The sequence below is a fragment of the Callorhinus ursinus genome, unplaced genomic scaffold, assembly GCF_003265705.2.
Source record: "Callorhinus ursinus isolate GAN/ISIS: 27379988/994484 unplaced genomic scaffold, GSC_fseal_2.0 scaffold55, whole genome shotgun sequence".
Taxonomy (NCBI): domain Eukaryota; kingdom Metazoa; phylum Chordata; class Mammalia; order Carnivora; family Otariidae; genus Callorhinus; species Callorhinus ursinus.
This window is the reverse complement of record NW_027397117.1, coordinates 2718082-2731546: the sequence shown is the minus strand read 5'-3', so window position 1 is coordinate 2731546 and position 13465 is coordinate 2718082. Positions and strand designations below refer to the sequence as shown.

The 13465-nt window shown below is 53.5% G+C and overlaps 1 protein-coding gene across 3 annotated transcripts; it reads left to right on the top strand.

Annotated features, from left to right (window-relative positions):
* The first annotated feature begins 4351 nt into the window (after positions 1–4351).
* Positions 4352–13265, top strand: NSUN5 (NOP2/Sun RNA methyltransferase 5). Of its 3 annotated transcripts, none has more exons than XM_073884258.1 (11): positions 4352–4509; positions 4619–4741; positions 5220–5394; positions 5485–5593; positions 10988–11126; positions 11220–11335; positions 11664–11838; positions 11936–12223; positions 12323–12463; positions 12546–12645; positions 12748–13265. In XM_073884258.1, exons 1-11 carry the CDS (start codon positions 4417–4419, stop codon positions 13263–13265), a joined length of 1977 nt encoding a protein of 658 aa, XP_073740359.1. In that variant the 5' UTR covers positions 4352–4416. The 3 variants fall into 3 exon arrangements, with proteins under 3 accessions (XP_073740359.1, XP_025720374.1, XP_025720375.1); XM_025864589.2 differs by having other exon boundaries at positions 11660–11838; positions 12013–12223; positions 12748–12880; XM_025864590.2 differs by lacking the exons at positions 12546–12645; positions 12748–13265 and having other exon boundaries at positions 12013–12223; positions 12323–12459.
* Positions 13266–13465: the final 200 nt, after the last annotated feature.

The following is a 13465-nucleotide window of genomic DNA, read 5'->3' as shown; positions in this document are numbered from 1 at the left end:
CGTTGTAGTCCTCCTCCTGTTGTGTGCAACAAGGACCATGTGGAGCTGGCACCTTTGGCTAATCTGCCTGTGTAAGTAATAAGCTGTCTGAATCAAAAGGTGCTTGTTGTATCTTTCCTGGCTGAATCTGTTGGGCCTTGGTCTTGGTTGCTGTGTGTTTGACACCTTGCAGACCTGGTTTTTGGTTATGCAGCTCTTCAGTACCATGACTTGGCTGAAGATTGTGGCCCTCTGTATCCACTCTGCCTCTCTCCTCCCTTCTCCACCCTGTTCTCTGTCCTGGGAGACTGGCCCCAGTGGAATGCAAAACCCTCTGGCTTCCTGTTGGGTTTAGCAGATGGGAGGGACTGGCAGGAGATCCAAGGGCAGGAAAGGGAGTTCAAGGTATTATTTTTCTCGTTTCCTGCCTGCTGGGCTGTGGGTTGGCAGCTTTCCTCATCTGAAGATCCTTGGCAGGTGGCCCTTTCCTCTGTTGCTCTCCCTTGTTCCTTCAGGCCTGGCAGTGAGCAGTGCTGTCACCAGCCCCGAGGACTGCACCACCTCTAGTTTCCCTTAACTCTGACCATCCTTTCGTAAACATGCCCTTCTTTAAGTTCACCTCAACTACCATTGTGTGCTCATCTCTGCACCCGCCAGCTGCTGACACACAGTGGCATACCTCTGCACTCAGTAAATCCCCTCTTGTTTGGCTGGCGAGAGTTAATGTTTGTGCTTGTAACCAAAATATCAATTCAATATGGAGAAGGCAGATGAAAGAGCAGTTCATTCATTATGTGGAGTTGGCATTTAAGCTGAAAGAAGTGGAATACAGGCAGAGGAGAGGAGTTTTGGGGGGTCCAGTCCACGGAGGGATGCTGCAGCTGGAGCTGGACCTGCAGAGGGGGTGGAGGCTAGACCATGGAGGACCATCGATACTATTTTAGTGTATATTAACTTTGTTCTGTAGTAATGACAGCGTGGGGGTGGGAGAGTCTGCCCAGGGAGAAAATACTAGCCGACAGAAAGGAGGTCAGGATGGAACAGCAGAACTTAAGCAGTTTAGACAAGGTTGCCAAAGAACCGTAGAAATGATCAGAGAACTGGGAGGGAGTGCCAGCAGCAAAGATCGTGGAAGCCAAAGCTTTCCAACAGAGAAGGTGTGCCCCGCAGGGCGGTGAAAACCCAGCCTCAGCAGGAAAGGCCTGAGGAATATTAGGAGATTCTTGGTGGCCTTGGAGGAAGCCGAGTCTGTGGACTAGCGTGGAAGACAGACTGCAGGGGGTTACATAGTACATGAGGAAGAAGTAAAGGCAATCACTGCTGATTCTTGTTTTAAGCAGCTGGATGGGGAAGGGAAGAAAACTGGGTCATGAGTTTGAGAGAAGGTGAGATTAAGAGAAGGCATTTTTAGGATAGAGGAGACTACAACTGGTCCTACAGAAACACATGAGCCACATATGCAGGTTGAAGTTTTCTAGGGGTCACGTATTAGACATTATAAGGCACAGGTCACCTAGCGTCCACATCTTGGCTCCTAATAGCCATTCTCCAATGAAGAGGAATCAGGGCTCTTTGGAGAAATAGCTGGTTCTAGGACTGGGGCAGGAAATACCCTGAGCCATAAGCCGCTTGGAGTGCCAGGAAGCGCTCACAAACAAAGGTGTGAAAAACCCCTACAATAATAGAGGCCTTTCAAAGGGACATGGGAGGGCGCCTGGGTGGCTCCGTTGGTTGGGCGACTGCCTTCGGCTCAGGTCATGATCCTAGAGTCCTGGGATCGAGTCCCGCATCGGGCTCCCTGCTCGGCAGGGAGTCTGCTTCTCCCTCTGACCCTCCCCCCTCTCGTACTCTCTCTCCCCCTCATTCTCACTCTCTCAAAATAAATAAATCTTTAAAAAAAATCTTAAAAAAAAGGGACATGGGAGCCCACTGAAAGCACTCCCAGTGGCCAAAATGGGAAAAATTTGAGTGACAAAACAGTACAGGTTTCCCCACTATCAGAAAGTAGAGTGAGTGTTCCTGTGAAATCTGTCATTAGCTGAAGTGGAGTAATGAGAATCAGCAATTACCATTACTTTATATGGAAACATTTTTTAGTGTTACCAGACCCCCCAAATTAACTGCTTTTAAGCTTTTCTTACCTTAGGATACACCTTGCAAATGAATCCACACAGTCAATTGAGATAAAGCACAGTGCAGAGCTACGGAGGCTTGATGGTGAGATGCTGCGTTTGTAGATCTTGGGGAAGGAGCTTGGCAGCGTCACTCTCACTGGGGTGTGTGCTGCCTCTACAAGGGCTTGCTGCAAAACAATACTATTTTTACTTTTCCCCTTTTTTCATAAAAGTGAAAATCCTCTTAGGATTTCTTTCAGTTAACAAAAACAGGTACTACTCTAGGTCTTTCATAAAAGTGAAGTGGTGTAATGCAAACTTTCAAAAAGCGGGGATGGGGTGCCTGGGTGCTCAGTCGAGCATCCAACTCTTGATCTCAGCTCAGGTCTTGATCTCAGGGTGGTGAGATCAAACCCCACATAGGCTCCACACTGGGTGTCGAGCATACTTTAAGAACAAAACAAAACAAAACAAAAAACAAAAAAACAGGATACCTGTACTGGATTACAACTCAAAGTATAAAGTAAATATCCATGAGTCCATACTGATAAACGATTGACTAATTAAATAAATCTGGGAGAAGAGAGCATTCTGCAGAAGAATTCCAAATAATTTATGTAGCTACTTTCCCCTCAAAGAGGTAGAGTATAACCCCCTACTCCTTAAAGCGTGGGCTGTGCATAGTGACTTTCCAGAGGGGACAGAGGGATAAAGACTAGTTTACAGTGGAGAAATGTGAATCTTAGCCAGGTGATCAAGGTTAACATCAACAGTGAAGGTCATGTTGATACTATATGCCCTTGATGTGATCTGATGAGGATGGTACTTTACCTGTAGTCTTCCAAAAACCCATAAGCCCAATCTGATAATGAGAAAAAAAAAATTAGACAAATCCCAAATGAGAGACATTCTACAAAACACTGACCGGGATTCCTCAACACCATCAAGGTCATCAAATAGCAGGAAAGTCTGAGAAATTGTCACAGCCAAGGAGACATGACAACTGAATTTAACGTGGTGTCCTAGATGAGACTTCTGAACAGAAAATAGACATTAAGTAAAAGCTAAAATCTGAGTCAACTGTGGACTTTATTAATCTTGATGCACTTGTTAACCACTCACCTGAAGGAGTGGGGCTTGGGATTGTTTTAGGATGGGTTAACTGGCACAGCTGGCTGTCCAGCTGTCCGTATGTTTGTGCTCCCATTCATTCACTTCTTCACTCACACAACAGATGTTAGGTCCTTACTGTGAGAAGAACACTGGTTTAGGAGGCACGGATAAATGAGTGTCAAACAGGATTTGCCCTCAGGGAGCCAGCTAGAGAATAAATCATAACTACATAAGGAACAGGTGCTATGAAAATAAAATAGATGTTACTCACTTGGGGGTGGGGTTTCCACTCAAAGATCACCATAAACCAACCTGGAGCCACAGGACTGGATTAAACGTTGAAACAATTTTGATGTTAGAGTCAATTCCCTTGCAAAATGCTTGCTGATGTGCTGTTGGCAATACAGAGAACGTACAGGCAGGAGTATTCTGGTCCATGGAGGCCTGTCTACTTGAATGCTTGAAATACACATGTACTAGATTTATTCAATCAACTTAATGTGTACCGGTAACCACATGGATGCTGGGGACAGAGGCAAATCCTACACAATCCTTGTGGAGAACAAGGAGGTCAGCTGGGGAAACTTTGCTATAAGTGAATTATTACAATGCACGAAAAGCCAGCCATTTGGAAACAAAGCACTCTTCCTCACATCATGTGCCAAACTGAATTCTAAATGGTTAAAGGTGTGAAAAAATGAAGGCATAGTGACTGCTATATTGTAAAGATGTGAAGAAGGCATTTCTAAGTATGACATCAAAGGCAGAAACCATAATTTTAAAAAAAGTCCAAAACAATAAGCCACATTAAAAAGCAACAGTAAATTGTAGAAAAATAACCTAAGACGAGGTATATATTGTTAACATACAAAGGACACTAAGAGATGGTAGAAGAGTGACCAAAAGACATTAACGTGTTAGAATGCAAAGGACCCATAAACACAAAAATATTCAAGCTCCATAACAAAACAGTAAAATCCTATTGCCTCTCTGGCAAAGATTGGAAGAAAAAAAATGGAAGAGGTACGAAAAGGAGGGGAAAACGCTCTCCCAGCACTCCACCTCACACAGGCCTCGGAAGCCCTGGAAGGGCACTGGGGTTTCCGGGTCGGAACCTCCGTGCCCTTTGCCCCGGAAGTGCGGGCGGACAGGGCGGTGCCGAGGCGGGCGTGTTTCGCGACAGAGCCGTAAAGGCGCGTGGGAGCGAAGCATGGCGCTGTACGCGACCGCGGCGTCTGTGCTGGCGGGCGTGGAAAGCCGACGGGGCTCCATCAAGGGGCTGGTGTACGCCAGCAGCTTCCAGGTAGCGGGGGGTTCGTGGTTCGGGCCCGGCGGGGGAGAGAAGGGGCTGCGGAGGGGGGCCAGCTGGGCCCGGCCCCCGCCTCAGCCGGTGTTCTCTCGGCCGCGCGCAGAACGTGAAGCAGCTGTACGCGCTCGTGTGCGAGACGCAGCGCTACGCCGCCGTGCTGGACGCCGTGATCGCCAGCGCCGGCCTCCTCCGCGCCGAGAAGAAGCTGCGGCCGCACCTGGCCAAGGTAGCGGGGCCAGGGGGCGGGGCGGGGCGGGGCTGTGAGCCTCTCCGGACCGGTCTCAGCGCCGTACCGTCCACGGCGTGACTTCAGCAAGTCGCCTCTATGAAATGCGGATGAGCAGCCTCTAGCCGGGTCATTATTTGAGGTCGGATGAAAGTGCTGTACCTTTGAGGCTCGTGTGGAAATTAAGAACAGAATTGCTAAGTAGCCACGGCGGGGACTCTAGCTAAAACAAAAGGGTGGTGTTGACAAGGAGGAGGGTTAGGATCCGGGGCTCTGCTGGTGAGCAGCCCTGGGGAGACGGTTCGGGGCAGGGAAGCAAGACACAGGGCTCAGCTCCTGTGTTTGCCGTTAATCTTTCGTGTGGTCTTGGGCAAAATACCTCACTTTTATCTGTTACTGCCTCGATAAGCGGTTTGGTTAGCTCCTCCAGTTCCAACGCTATCCTTAGGGTTTTTTCTCGTTCTTTCCCCATCCCTAGGTGCTAGTGTATGAGTTGTTGCTGGGGAAAGGCTTCAGAGGGGGCGGGGGCCGATGGAAACCTTTGTTAGACCGGCACCAGGCAAGGCTGAAGGCTGAGTTGGCCCGGCTCAAGGTTCAGCGCCGTGTGAGCCGCAACGAGGACCTGTTGCAAGTGGGATCCAGGCCTGGCACAGGTGAGCTGGAAGGAGTTGTTGGGAGGAGGGTAGCTGTCAGGCCCTCAGAGGAGAGGGCCTCGATCCTGCCCACTGACTGCTGATTCCTAGCCTCCCAGGTGCCTCGATTTGTGCGGGTGAACACTCTCAAGACCAGCCTTGATGATGCGGTTGATTACTTCAAGAGACAAGGTTTCTCCTATCAGGGTCGGGCTTCCAGGTGAGCTGAGAACCCTGCCTTGCTCCCCTCCTCTCTGGGGAGGTCCCTGGGGCCACTGGGAAACAGGGATCCGGGGGAAGAGGAGGGGTGGTGGTGACGGCGCTCTGGTTTTCTCGTACTTTTCCAGCAGTTTCTCCCTCTCCTTTGGAGGCCTGGCTTTCTCCATCCCTTAACATTGATTCTCCTGGGAGTTCCATTCTCAGTTCTTCTAATGTATCCATTTCCCTTGCTCTGACTCCTCTTTCTCCCGTGATGATTGGAGTCTCCCAGTCTAGATTTCTCTCTGTATTCCCGCCCTTAGGTTCATCTCAGTGTTCCTTAGGCACTGCAGCCACAGCAAGTGTCGGACTAAATTCATCTTCCCTCTGAACTTTGCACCTTTTTCTTTTTTAATTGTTAAATTCTGTTTATTCAAAATTCAAGACTTAGGAGAAATCCTTCCAGAACAGTGTGCTTAAACACACATTACTAGATTATTTTGCGGCATTTTTGTTTTGTTTTTCTTTTCCGAGGTATAACTGACATGTAAGATTAGTTTCAGGGAGAGTGTGATGACTTGGTATGCGTGTATGTTGCAAAATAATGGCTACAATAAGTCCAGTTATGCTTTATCACCACATGGAATTACAGAAAGTGCTTTTTCTTGTGATGAGAACTTTTTTTTGGGGATGGGAGGGGCAGAGGGAGAGGGAGAATCTCAAGCAGGCTCCATACCCTGTGTGGAGTCCGAAGCAGGGCTCAGCTTGATCTCACAACCCTGAGATCATGACTTGAGCCCGTATCAAGAGTTAGACGCTTCAGTAACTCAGCCACCCAGGTGCCCCCTCTTGTGATGAGAACTTTTAAGATCTCTTAGCCTCTTTCAAATGTGCAGTACGATATTTGTTGTCACCATATTGTGCCTTAGATCCCTGGGGCTTATGTATCTTAAAACTGGGAATTTGTACCTTTTGACCACCTTTACCCCTTTTGCAGTTCCCCTCCCCACAGTTACAAATCTGTTCTCTGTATTTGAGTTGCTTTTTTTTTTTTTTAAAGAGAGTCCATATATGAGTGAGAACATACAGTATTTGTCTTTCTCTGTTTATTTCACTCAGCGTAGTATTTTCAAGGTCCATCCATGTGGTTGCAAATGACAATATTTTATTTTTTGTGGCTAAATAACATTTCTCTGTATGTACACACATATTGTATATAGTTACATGTTTTCTTTATTCATCTAACAGTTGACATTTAGGTGGTTCCATGTCTTGGTGATTCTAAATCTGCAGTAAACAAGGTCCAGAAATCTTTTTGAATTAGTGTTTTCCTTTTCCTTGGATAAATACCTAGAAATGGAATTGCTGGATCATATGGTAGTTCTAGTTTTAATTGTTTGATGAACCTCTATACTGTTTTCCACAGTGGCTGCACCAGTTTACGCTCCCACCAACAGTGCAAGAGGGTTCCGTTTTCCCACATCCTCACCGACACTTGTTGTTTCTTATCTTTTTGGTAATAGCCATTCTGACAGGTGTGAGGTGAGAGCCCATTGTGGTTCTGATATGCATTTCCCTGATGACTCATGATGTTCAGCTCCTTTTCGTGTACCTGTTGGCCATCTGTCTGTGGAAAAAATGTCTTTGTCCAGTTTCATTCTTTTGCTCGTGGCCTCCATTTTCCCAAAACCATTATTGAAGAGACTGTTTTTTCCCCGTTGTGTATTCTTGGCTCCTTTGTCATAAATTAATCGACCATATAAGTATGGGTTTATTTCTGGGCTATTTTGTTTTATCTGCGTGTGTGCTTTTATGCCAGTACCAATAGTATTTTGATTTCTGTAGCTTTGTAATACAGTTTGAAATCAGGGAGCGTGAGATCTCTAGCTTTCTCAAGATTGGTCTGGCTACTCGGGGTCCTTTGTGGTTCCATACGAATTTTAGGATTGTTCTGTGTCTGTAAAATTTCCATTGGAATTTGCTAGAGATTGCATTGGATCTGTAGACTACTTTGGGTAGTATGGGCATTTTAGCTGATCTATGAACGTGGAGTGTCTTTTCATGTGTGTCATCTTCAGTTTCTTTCATATCTTACAGTTGCAGAGTACAGGTCTTTCACCGCCTTGGTTGAATTCATTTCTAGTGTTTTGGGTTTTTTTGGATACAAGTGTAAATGGGATTATTTTCTTAATTTGTCTTTCTGATAATGTGGGTTTGCAAACTCTTCAGGAGCCTTCCAGGTATCATCTGAAACCAGCCCCCATATGCACAGGGCAGGGCCAGAGAGAGAACGAAGAGAGGCAGGCCGCTCCAGACCGACGTGGGGCAGGTTCAGGAATAAGGGAGCTTCTGTACAAGGCTTGTGCCAGGGCAGGGCGTGTGGCGCCCCCTTGGTGTCGCTCTTGGAGGTTTTCTCCTCTATCCCCGTGTGGCGCGTATTGTGTGACAGTTACTCTTTGAGGGGGTGGCAGGCTCCCAGGTTCCTCAGTTGGGGCGTTTGCCCTCAGCACTGGTTTGATTAGCCCTCGGGTGGAATGCACCCTTAAGAGTTTGACCTGGTAGGATACCAGACCGGGTGTGTTCCCTAGTCCTGGGGAGAGAGAGACCCCACGTTCTCGGGGAGGGGGAGGATGCCCAGTTGGCAGTATCAAGGGACTTTCTTGACGGGCATCGTTGCTCAGGTTTTAAGGCTTTCCACAGGCTGACTGCTCTGTTCCGCTGGGGACCCCCGCAGCAATGAGGTCAAGTCCATGTGCTTCCAGGTTCCATTCTCCAGACCCTTTCCGGTCGATTGGGGGTGGCCTTTTGAGCTCCGTCTTGGTCCCGGGTCTCTCCCACAGCACCCTGTGAATGTCTGTGTTGCACAAGTGGGCTCAGTGTGCCTGTGAGCAGCCCGTACTCCGTGCTAGGGGCCGACTGGAGCTGGCTTTCCTTCCTGCCATGACGGGGCCCTATCAGGGCTTTCAGAGACCAGGATGCAGGTGGCCCGTCTCGTTCCCAACTCCCTAAGAATTCGCTGGACTTCTCTGTAGATTCCTGAGGTCCCGCATGCCCAGGAAGCTCCCCCTCATTGGGCCAAGCCTCCCTGCGGGCTAGAATAATCCAGTATGAGGACCTAAGTACCTTGCACTTCCTGTAAGCGCGCCGCGCAGCCCCTGCTGGAGGGCCCCTGCTGGAGGGCGGCAGGGTGTGTGGGGATGTGGCTCCTTTTCTCCGGCCCCGGTGCGGTTGGGGCAGCCATCGCCGTGCGGGATGCTCCCCCCGGCCTTCAGCTGGAACTTGGCAGCGTGTCCACGAGCTCAGAGGGAGGAGACCCCCTTGTCAGGAGAGTTGCCTGAACCGGGGGGCTGCTCTTGCTTGCTCTTGTATTAGGGGTCTGCCAGTGCAGGGTGCCTCGGCCGTCCAGCCGTCCGAAGCCCGCTGCTTCCCCTCTCCTTGCCCCCTCCCCCCCCCCCGCCCCATTCGCTCTGCCGCATGGCCATCCGTGCAGTTTCTCCGACGAGCATGTTAAAGTGGCCTGTGCTTTCGGGGTGTCCCCGTAGTCACGGAGGGGTCCCCCAGCATCTGATGTAGGGGCCACCCTGCGCCACACGGTGGTCACTGGCCAACTGGGGACTTCCCCCGCGGACCATGTGTTTGGTCTCCAGGCTGGCTTTCCCATGGTTGGGGTGCGGTCTGAACCGGCCCCGTGCGATGCGGAGGGTAGGGAGGGACCCAGAAAGAGGCGGGCCGCTCTGGACGGGTAGGGCGCAGACTTCGTAAGCAAGGGGACTTACCTGGGAAGCTTGGCGGGGGCGGAGCAAGCAAGACGTCTCCACGCCCACCTGCCAGCATCTTCGGAGGCTATATAGAGGCCTTCATGGGTTCAGCCTCCTGCCTTCCAGATGGTCTCTACACCCTATCGCTCTCTCAAGGCTGTGTCCTTGGGCAGCCTCGGGGAGTGGGGAAGGCAAGCGGGATGCACGTCCCAGGGGCGGGGGTGAGGAACCGGACTGTCCGGGTCCTGCCCCTGGCGGGTGGCCACGTCACCTCCGTGACCTCCCCTAATAGTTTGTTCAATCTGTGTATAAGAAACAACAGATTTTCGTATGTGGATTTTGTATCCTCCTGCTTCACTGAATCCGCTTGAAAGTTCTAACGGTTTTTTGGTTGGAATTTTTAGGGTTTTTTGTATGTGTCATCTGCAAATAGTTTTACTTTTTCTTTTCCAACTTGGGTGCCTCTTATTTATGTTGCCTGATGTGCTGGCTAGGTTCTGTTGAATAAAACGGGCGGGGGGGGCTTCCTTGTCTTACTCTTGATCCTGGAGGAAGGGCTTTTAGCTTTTCACCCGCAAGTATGTTAGCTGTGGGCTTTTCCCATGTGGCCTGTGTTATGGTGAGGTGTGTGCCCTCGACACCCGCTCTGGTGAGCTTTTACCATGAATGGGTGCTGAGTCTTGTCAGATGAGGCGAGCAGGACCCTTGTCCTCCGTTTTGTGAATGTGGGGCAGGGTATGGTTGGCGTGCGGGTGTGGAAGCGTCCCGTGTCCCTGCACTGTGCGCCCCAGCGTTCCCTGTCAGCGAACAGGTGGCGGCCAGGCTGGCGGCCGAGTCCTGTCCCCCTGCCACGCCCACCCTGCCCGCTGTACCTTTCTGTCCTCCCAGACCCTGCCTGTCATTTTCTATCCTCATGGGCCAAAGAACCTCCTGAACTGGTCTCCCCACTTCCAGACTTCAACTGTGGTTTGGCCGCAGAAAATTCTCTCCGCCGAAGACCCTTCCTGGGCTGGCCCCTGGGCTGTGCCCCCTCCTTCCCGGGCCGCGGTGCTCCCCTGCACCCCCGCACCTCCTCGGGGTTTGACAGCTCTGGGAAGTCGCCTCTGCTCCCTCCCTTTCCCCTCCTGCCGGTGGAGGCCAGGGTGGTGCGGGGGGCCGGGGGGGGGGGGCTGCTCGGGCATGGCCTCAGCTCTGCCCCCGGGTAGCTTTCGGGGCCGCTTGGCGTGGGGCAGGTGCCGTGCCGCGTGCTCCTTCCCCGAGTTCGGTGAGTGCGCCTTCCACCCCCGCCCCTCACGCCGGTGCCCCCCCCCCCCCCCCGCCTATCCTTTCGAGTACTGACTGGCATTTCTGGAGTGCCTCACTTGCGCTGGCTGCTTTTCTAAGTGTCTCGTATGTAGTAACTCCGTCCTCACGGCAGCCGTACCCCAGAAGCGCGAGGGGGTGAGACGAAGGCGCTTGCCGCCCCCGGAAAACGGCGGAGGTGGGACCCCCCCCCCGCCCCGCCCAGGGCTGGCCTGAGCGCCCATTCGTTCCCTCACCTGCCGCCTCTCCCTTTCTCCGTGGCGGTGCGAGGCACGTGGGTCACAGGGAACAGGCCCAGCCTGGCGCTCGGCCTGCAGGAACTCCCAGCATGGTCAGTGCTTCTTGTTCCCTGGCAGCCTCGAGGACGCGAGGGCCCTCCGAGGCAGGTGCTTTCTTCTGGATCCCTTGTTGCCAGAGCTGCTGGTGTTTCCGGCCCAGACGGATCTGCACGACCACCCACTGTACCGGGCCGGTCACCTCATCCTACAGGACAAGGTGGGGCAGGTGGGCGGGACGGGGAGGGGGGGCACGCATGCGTGGGCTGGGGGGGGGGGTCCCGGTGCCCCAGCGCTGTGCTCTGCCCGCCAGGCCAGCTGCCTCCCCGCCGCGCTGCTGGCCCCGCCCCCGGGCGCCCACGTCATCGACGCCTGTGCCGCCCCCGGCAACAAGACCAGTCACTTGGCTGCTCTCCTCAAGAACCAGGGGTGAGTGGCACGGTCAGGCTGGGGGGCCGGAGGGGGGAGGGGGGCCCGGGGCCCGGTCACGTCCTTGGAGGTCGGGCACTCTGTATTCCAGCCGGGCACGGAGGCCCAGAGGAATTCCATCTGGACCTAGAGCGGTTGGTGCTGGAGCCCTACGCTCAGCTGCCCAGTGGGCGGCCGGTGCGAGATCTGAAGCCCCAGGGTCAGGTCCCTCCAACTGGACGCTGTCCCTTCTTTCCTGTGTCCCGAATGGACGTGTTCCTGCCTGTGAGATCTGTGGGCCCTTAGGTGCCCGGCGATGCGCCTCAGCTCTCTCCTGTCCCCCAGGAAGATCTTTGCCTTTGACCTGGATGCCGGGCGCCTGGCATCCATGGCTACCCTGCTGGCCCGGGCTGGGGTCTCGTGCTGCGAGCTGGCGGAGGAAGACTTCCTGGCGGTCTCACCCTCTGACCAGCGCTACCGTCAGGTCCAGTACATCTTACTGGATCCTTCTTGTAGCGGCTCAGGTGAGATGGGGACAGTGTGTATCTTGAGGGACCTGCAGCTCTGGGGTCCGCGTTGGCCTCAGGTTTAGCTCGGACCCTCCTCCTCTGGTGACCCCAGGCAAATGTTCTTACCTGCAAAGCAGGGCATCTCTGTGCGAAGCGAGGCCATCTGCAGCTGACACGCTCTGTCCCTAGGAATGCCAGCCAGACAGCTGGAGGAGCCCGGGGCAGGCACCCCGAGCAAGGCACGCCTGCAGGCCCTGGCTGGGTTCCAGCGGCGAGCACTGCGCCACGCGCTCACCTTCCCCTCCCTGCAGCGTCTGGTCTACTCCACGTGCTCCCTCTGCCAGGAGGAGAACGAAGATGTGGTGCACGACGCCCTGCAGCAGAACCCAGGGACCTTCAGGTAGTGGGGCGGGGGGGGGGGGGGAGGAGGTCCCCGCCGGGGTCCTGGGGAAGGGGGCGGCTGCTGTCTTTTTACCCAGAACTCTGCTCTTCTCCACAGGCTAGCTCCCGTCCTACCCTCCTGGCCCCACCGAGGCCTCGGCACTTTCCCCGGGGCTGCACACTGCCTCCGGGCTTCCCCCGAGACCACGCTCACTGGTGGCTTCTTTGTTGCCGTTCTGGAAAGGGTAGAGGTGCCAAGGTGAGTGAGGGGGCGGGCACGGGGGCTGCATGGAAGGCGCCGGAGGGCCGGGCTGCACCTAACTTGGGTGCTTGCCTTCTAGCTCAGTCCCGCGGGCTGGAGCGGCGGCGCCCGAACCCACGCCCAGCGCAGCGCCGCGGAGGAAGGAGAGACGGCGCCCGGCCGTGGCTCCTGGCGCGCAGGTCCGCGCGGCTTCTCCTTCTCGGGCGGGGAGGAGCAGCCCGGGCCTCCCCGCAGCTCAGCCCGCAGGTTTTTGAAAGGTTCTTTTCTTTTTATCGCTTTAGAGAGGAAAGCGGTAACCCCGAATCCCTGGCGGGGGGGGAAGAGAGTGGATTTCCTCCTTCTGTGGGTCCCTTTCCCGGGCCGTGTTCCTGCTGAGAGGTCTGCCCACAGAAATAAAAGGCGAGCCACGGAATACGATAGATCACAGTTGTTTTTTATTCTTAATGACATAAGCAAGGAGAAAAACTTCACATTCATACTAAAAATTCCAACTAGACTCACAGGAATTAACTCTTTGTCATGGAAAGTCCCAGCCTCCCGTTCCTGTCCAGTGCACGTCCGTGTACGCGCGCACACACACACACACACGCACACGCACACCCGTGTACACCCCCCACACACACTCGGGCTGCACCAGGACACCCTCTTCCGGGGGCTCCCGGACCAACCGTCCTGCCTGTGGAACCGAGGTAAACTAGCTCAGAGCACTGTGGCCAAGAGGGATGTACCCTCCGTCAGGTATCTGTGGAAGCTTGCTTTCTGGCCCCGTGCGCCCCCCCCCCCGCCCCCCGCCTCCTAGCGGACGTGGGACAGGAGGTGCAGGCCTCTCCCTCAGCGCCACACGCAGGGAAGGCGGACCCGCTCTTCCCGGGGCCGGGCCGGGGCCGGCCATGACCGTCGCCTGCCATAGCACTCAACCTCAGTCACGGGTGAGGGGGGAACTACTTACGTCTACGTCACATTATTTATAAAATAAGAGTTACACTTTACATCGTGTGT

Excerpts from the sequence above, each read along its gene's own strand:
- NSUN5 (XM_073884258.1), top strand. The coding sequence starts at position 4,417 with ATGGCGCTGTACGCGACCGCGGCGTCTGTGCTGGCGGGCGTGGAAAGC. Across the intron at positions 4,510-4,618 it reads TGTACGCCAGCAGCTTCCAG|AACGTGAAGCAGCTGTACGC; the intron begins GTAGCGGGGGGT and ends GGCCGCGCGCAG. Across the intron at positions 11,127-11,219 it reads ACCTCATCCTACAGGACAAG|GCCAGCTGCCTCCCCGCCGC; the intron begins GTGGGGCAGGTG and ends TCTGCCCGCCAG.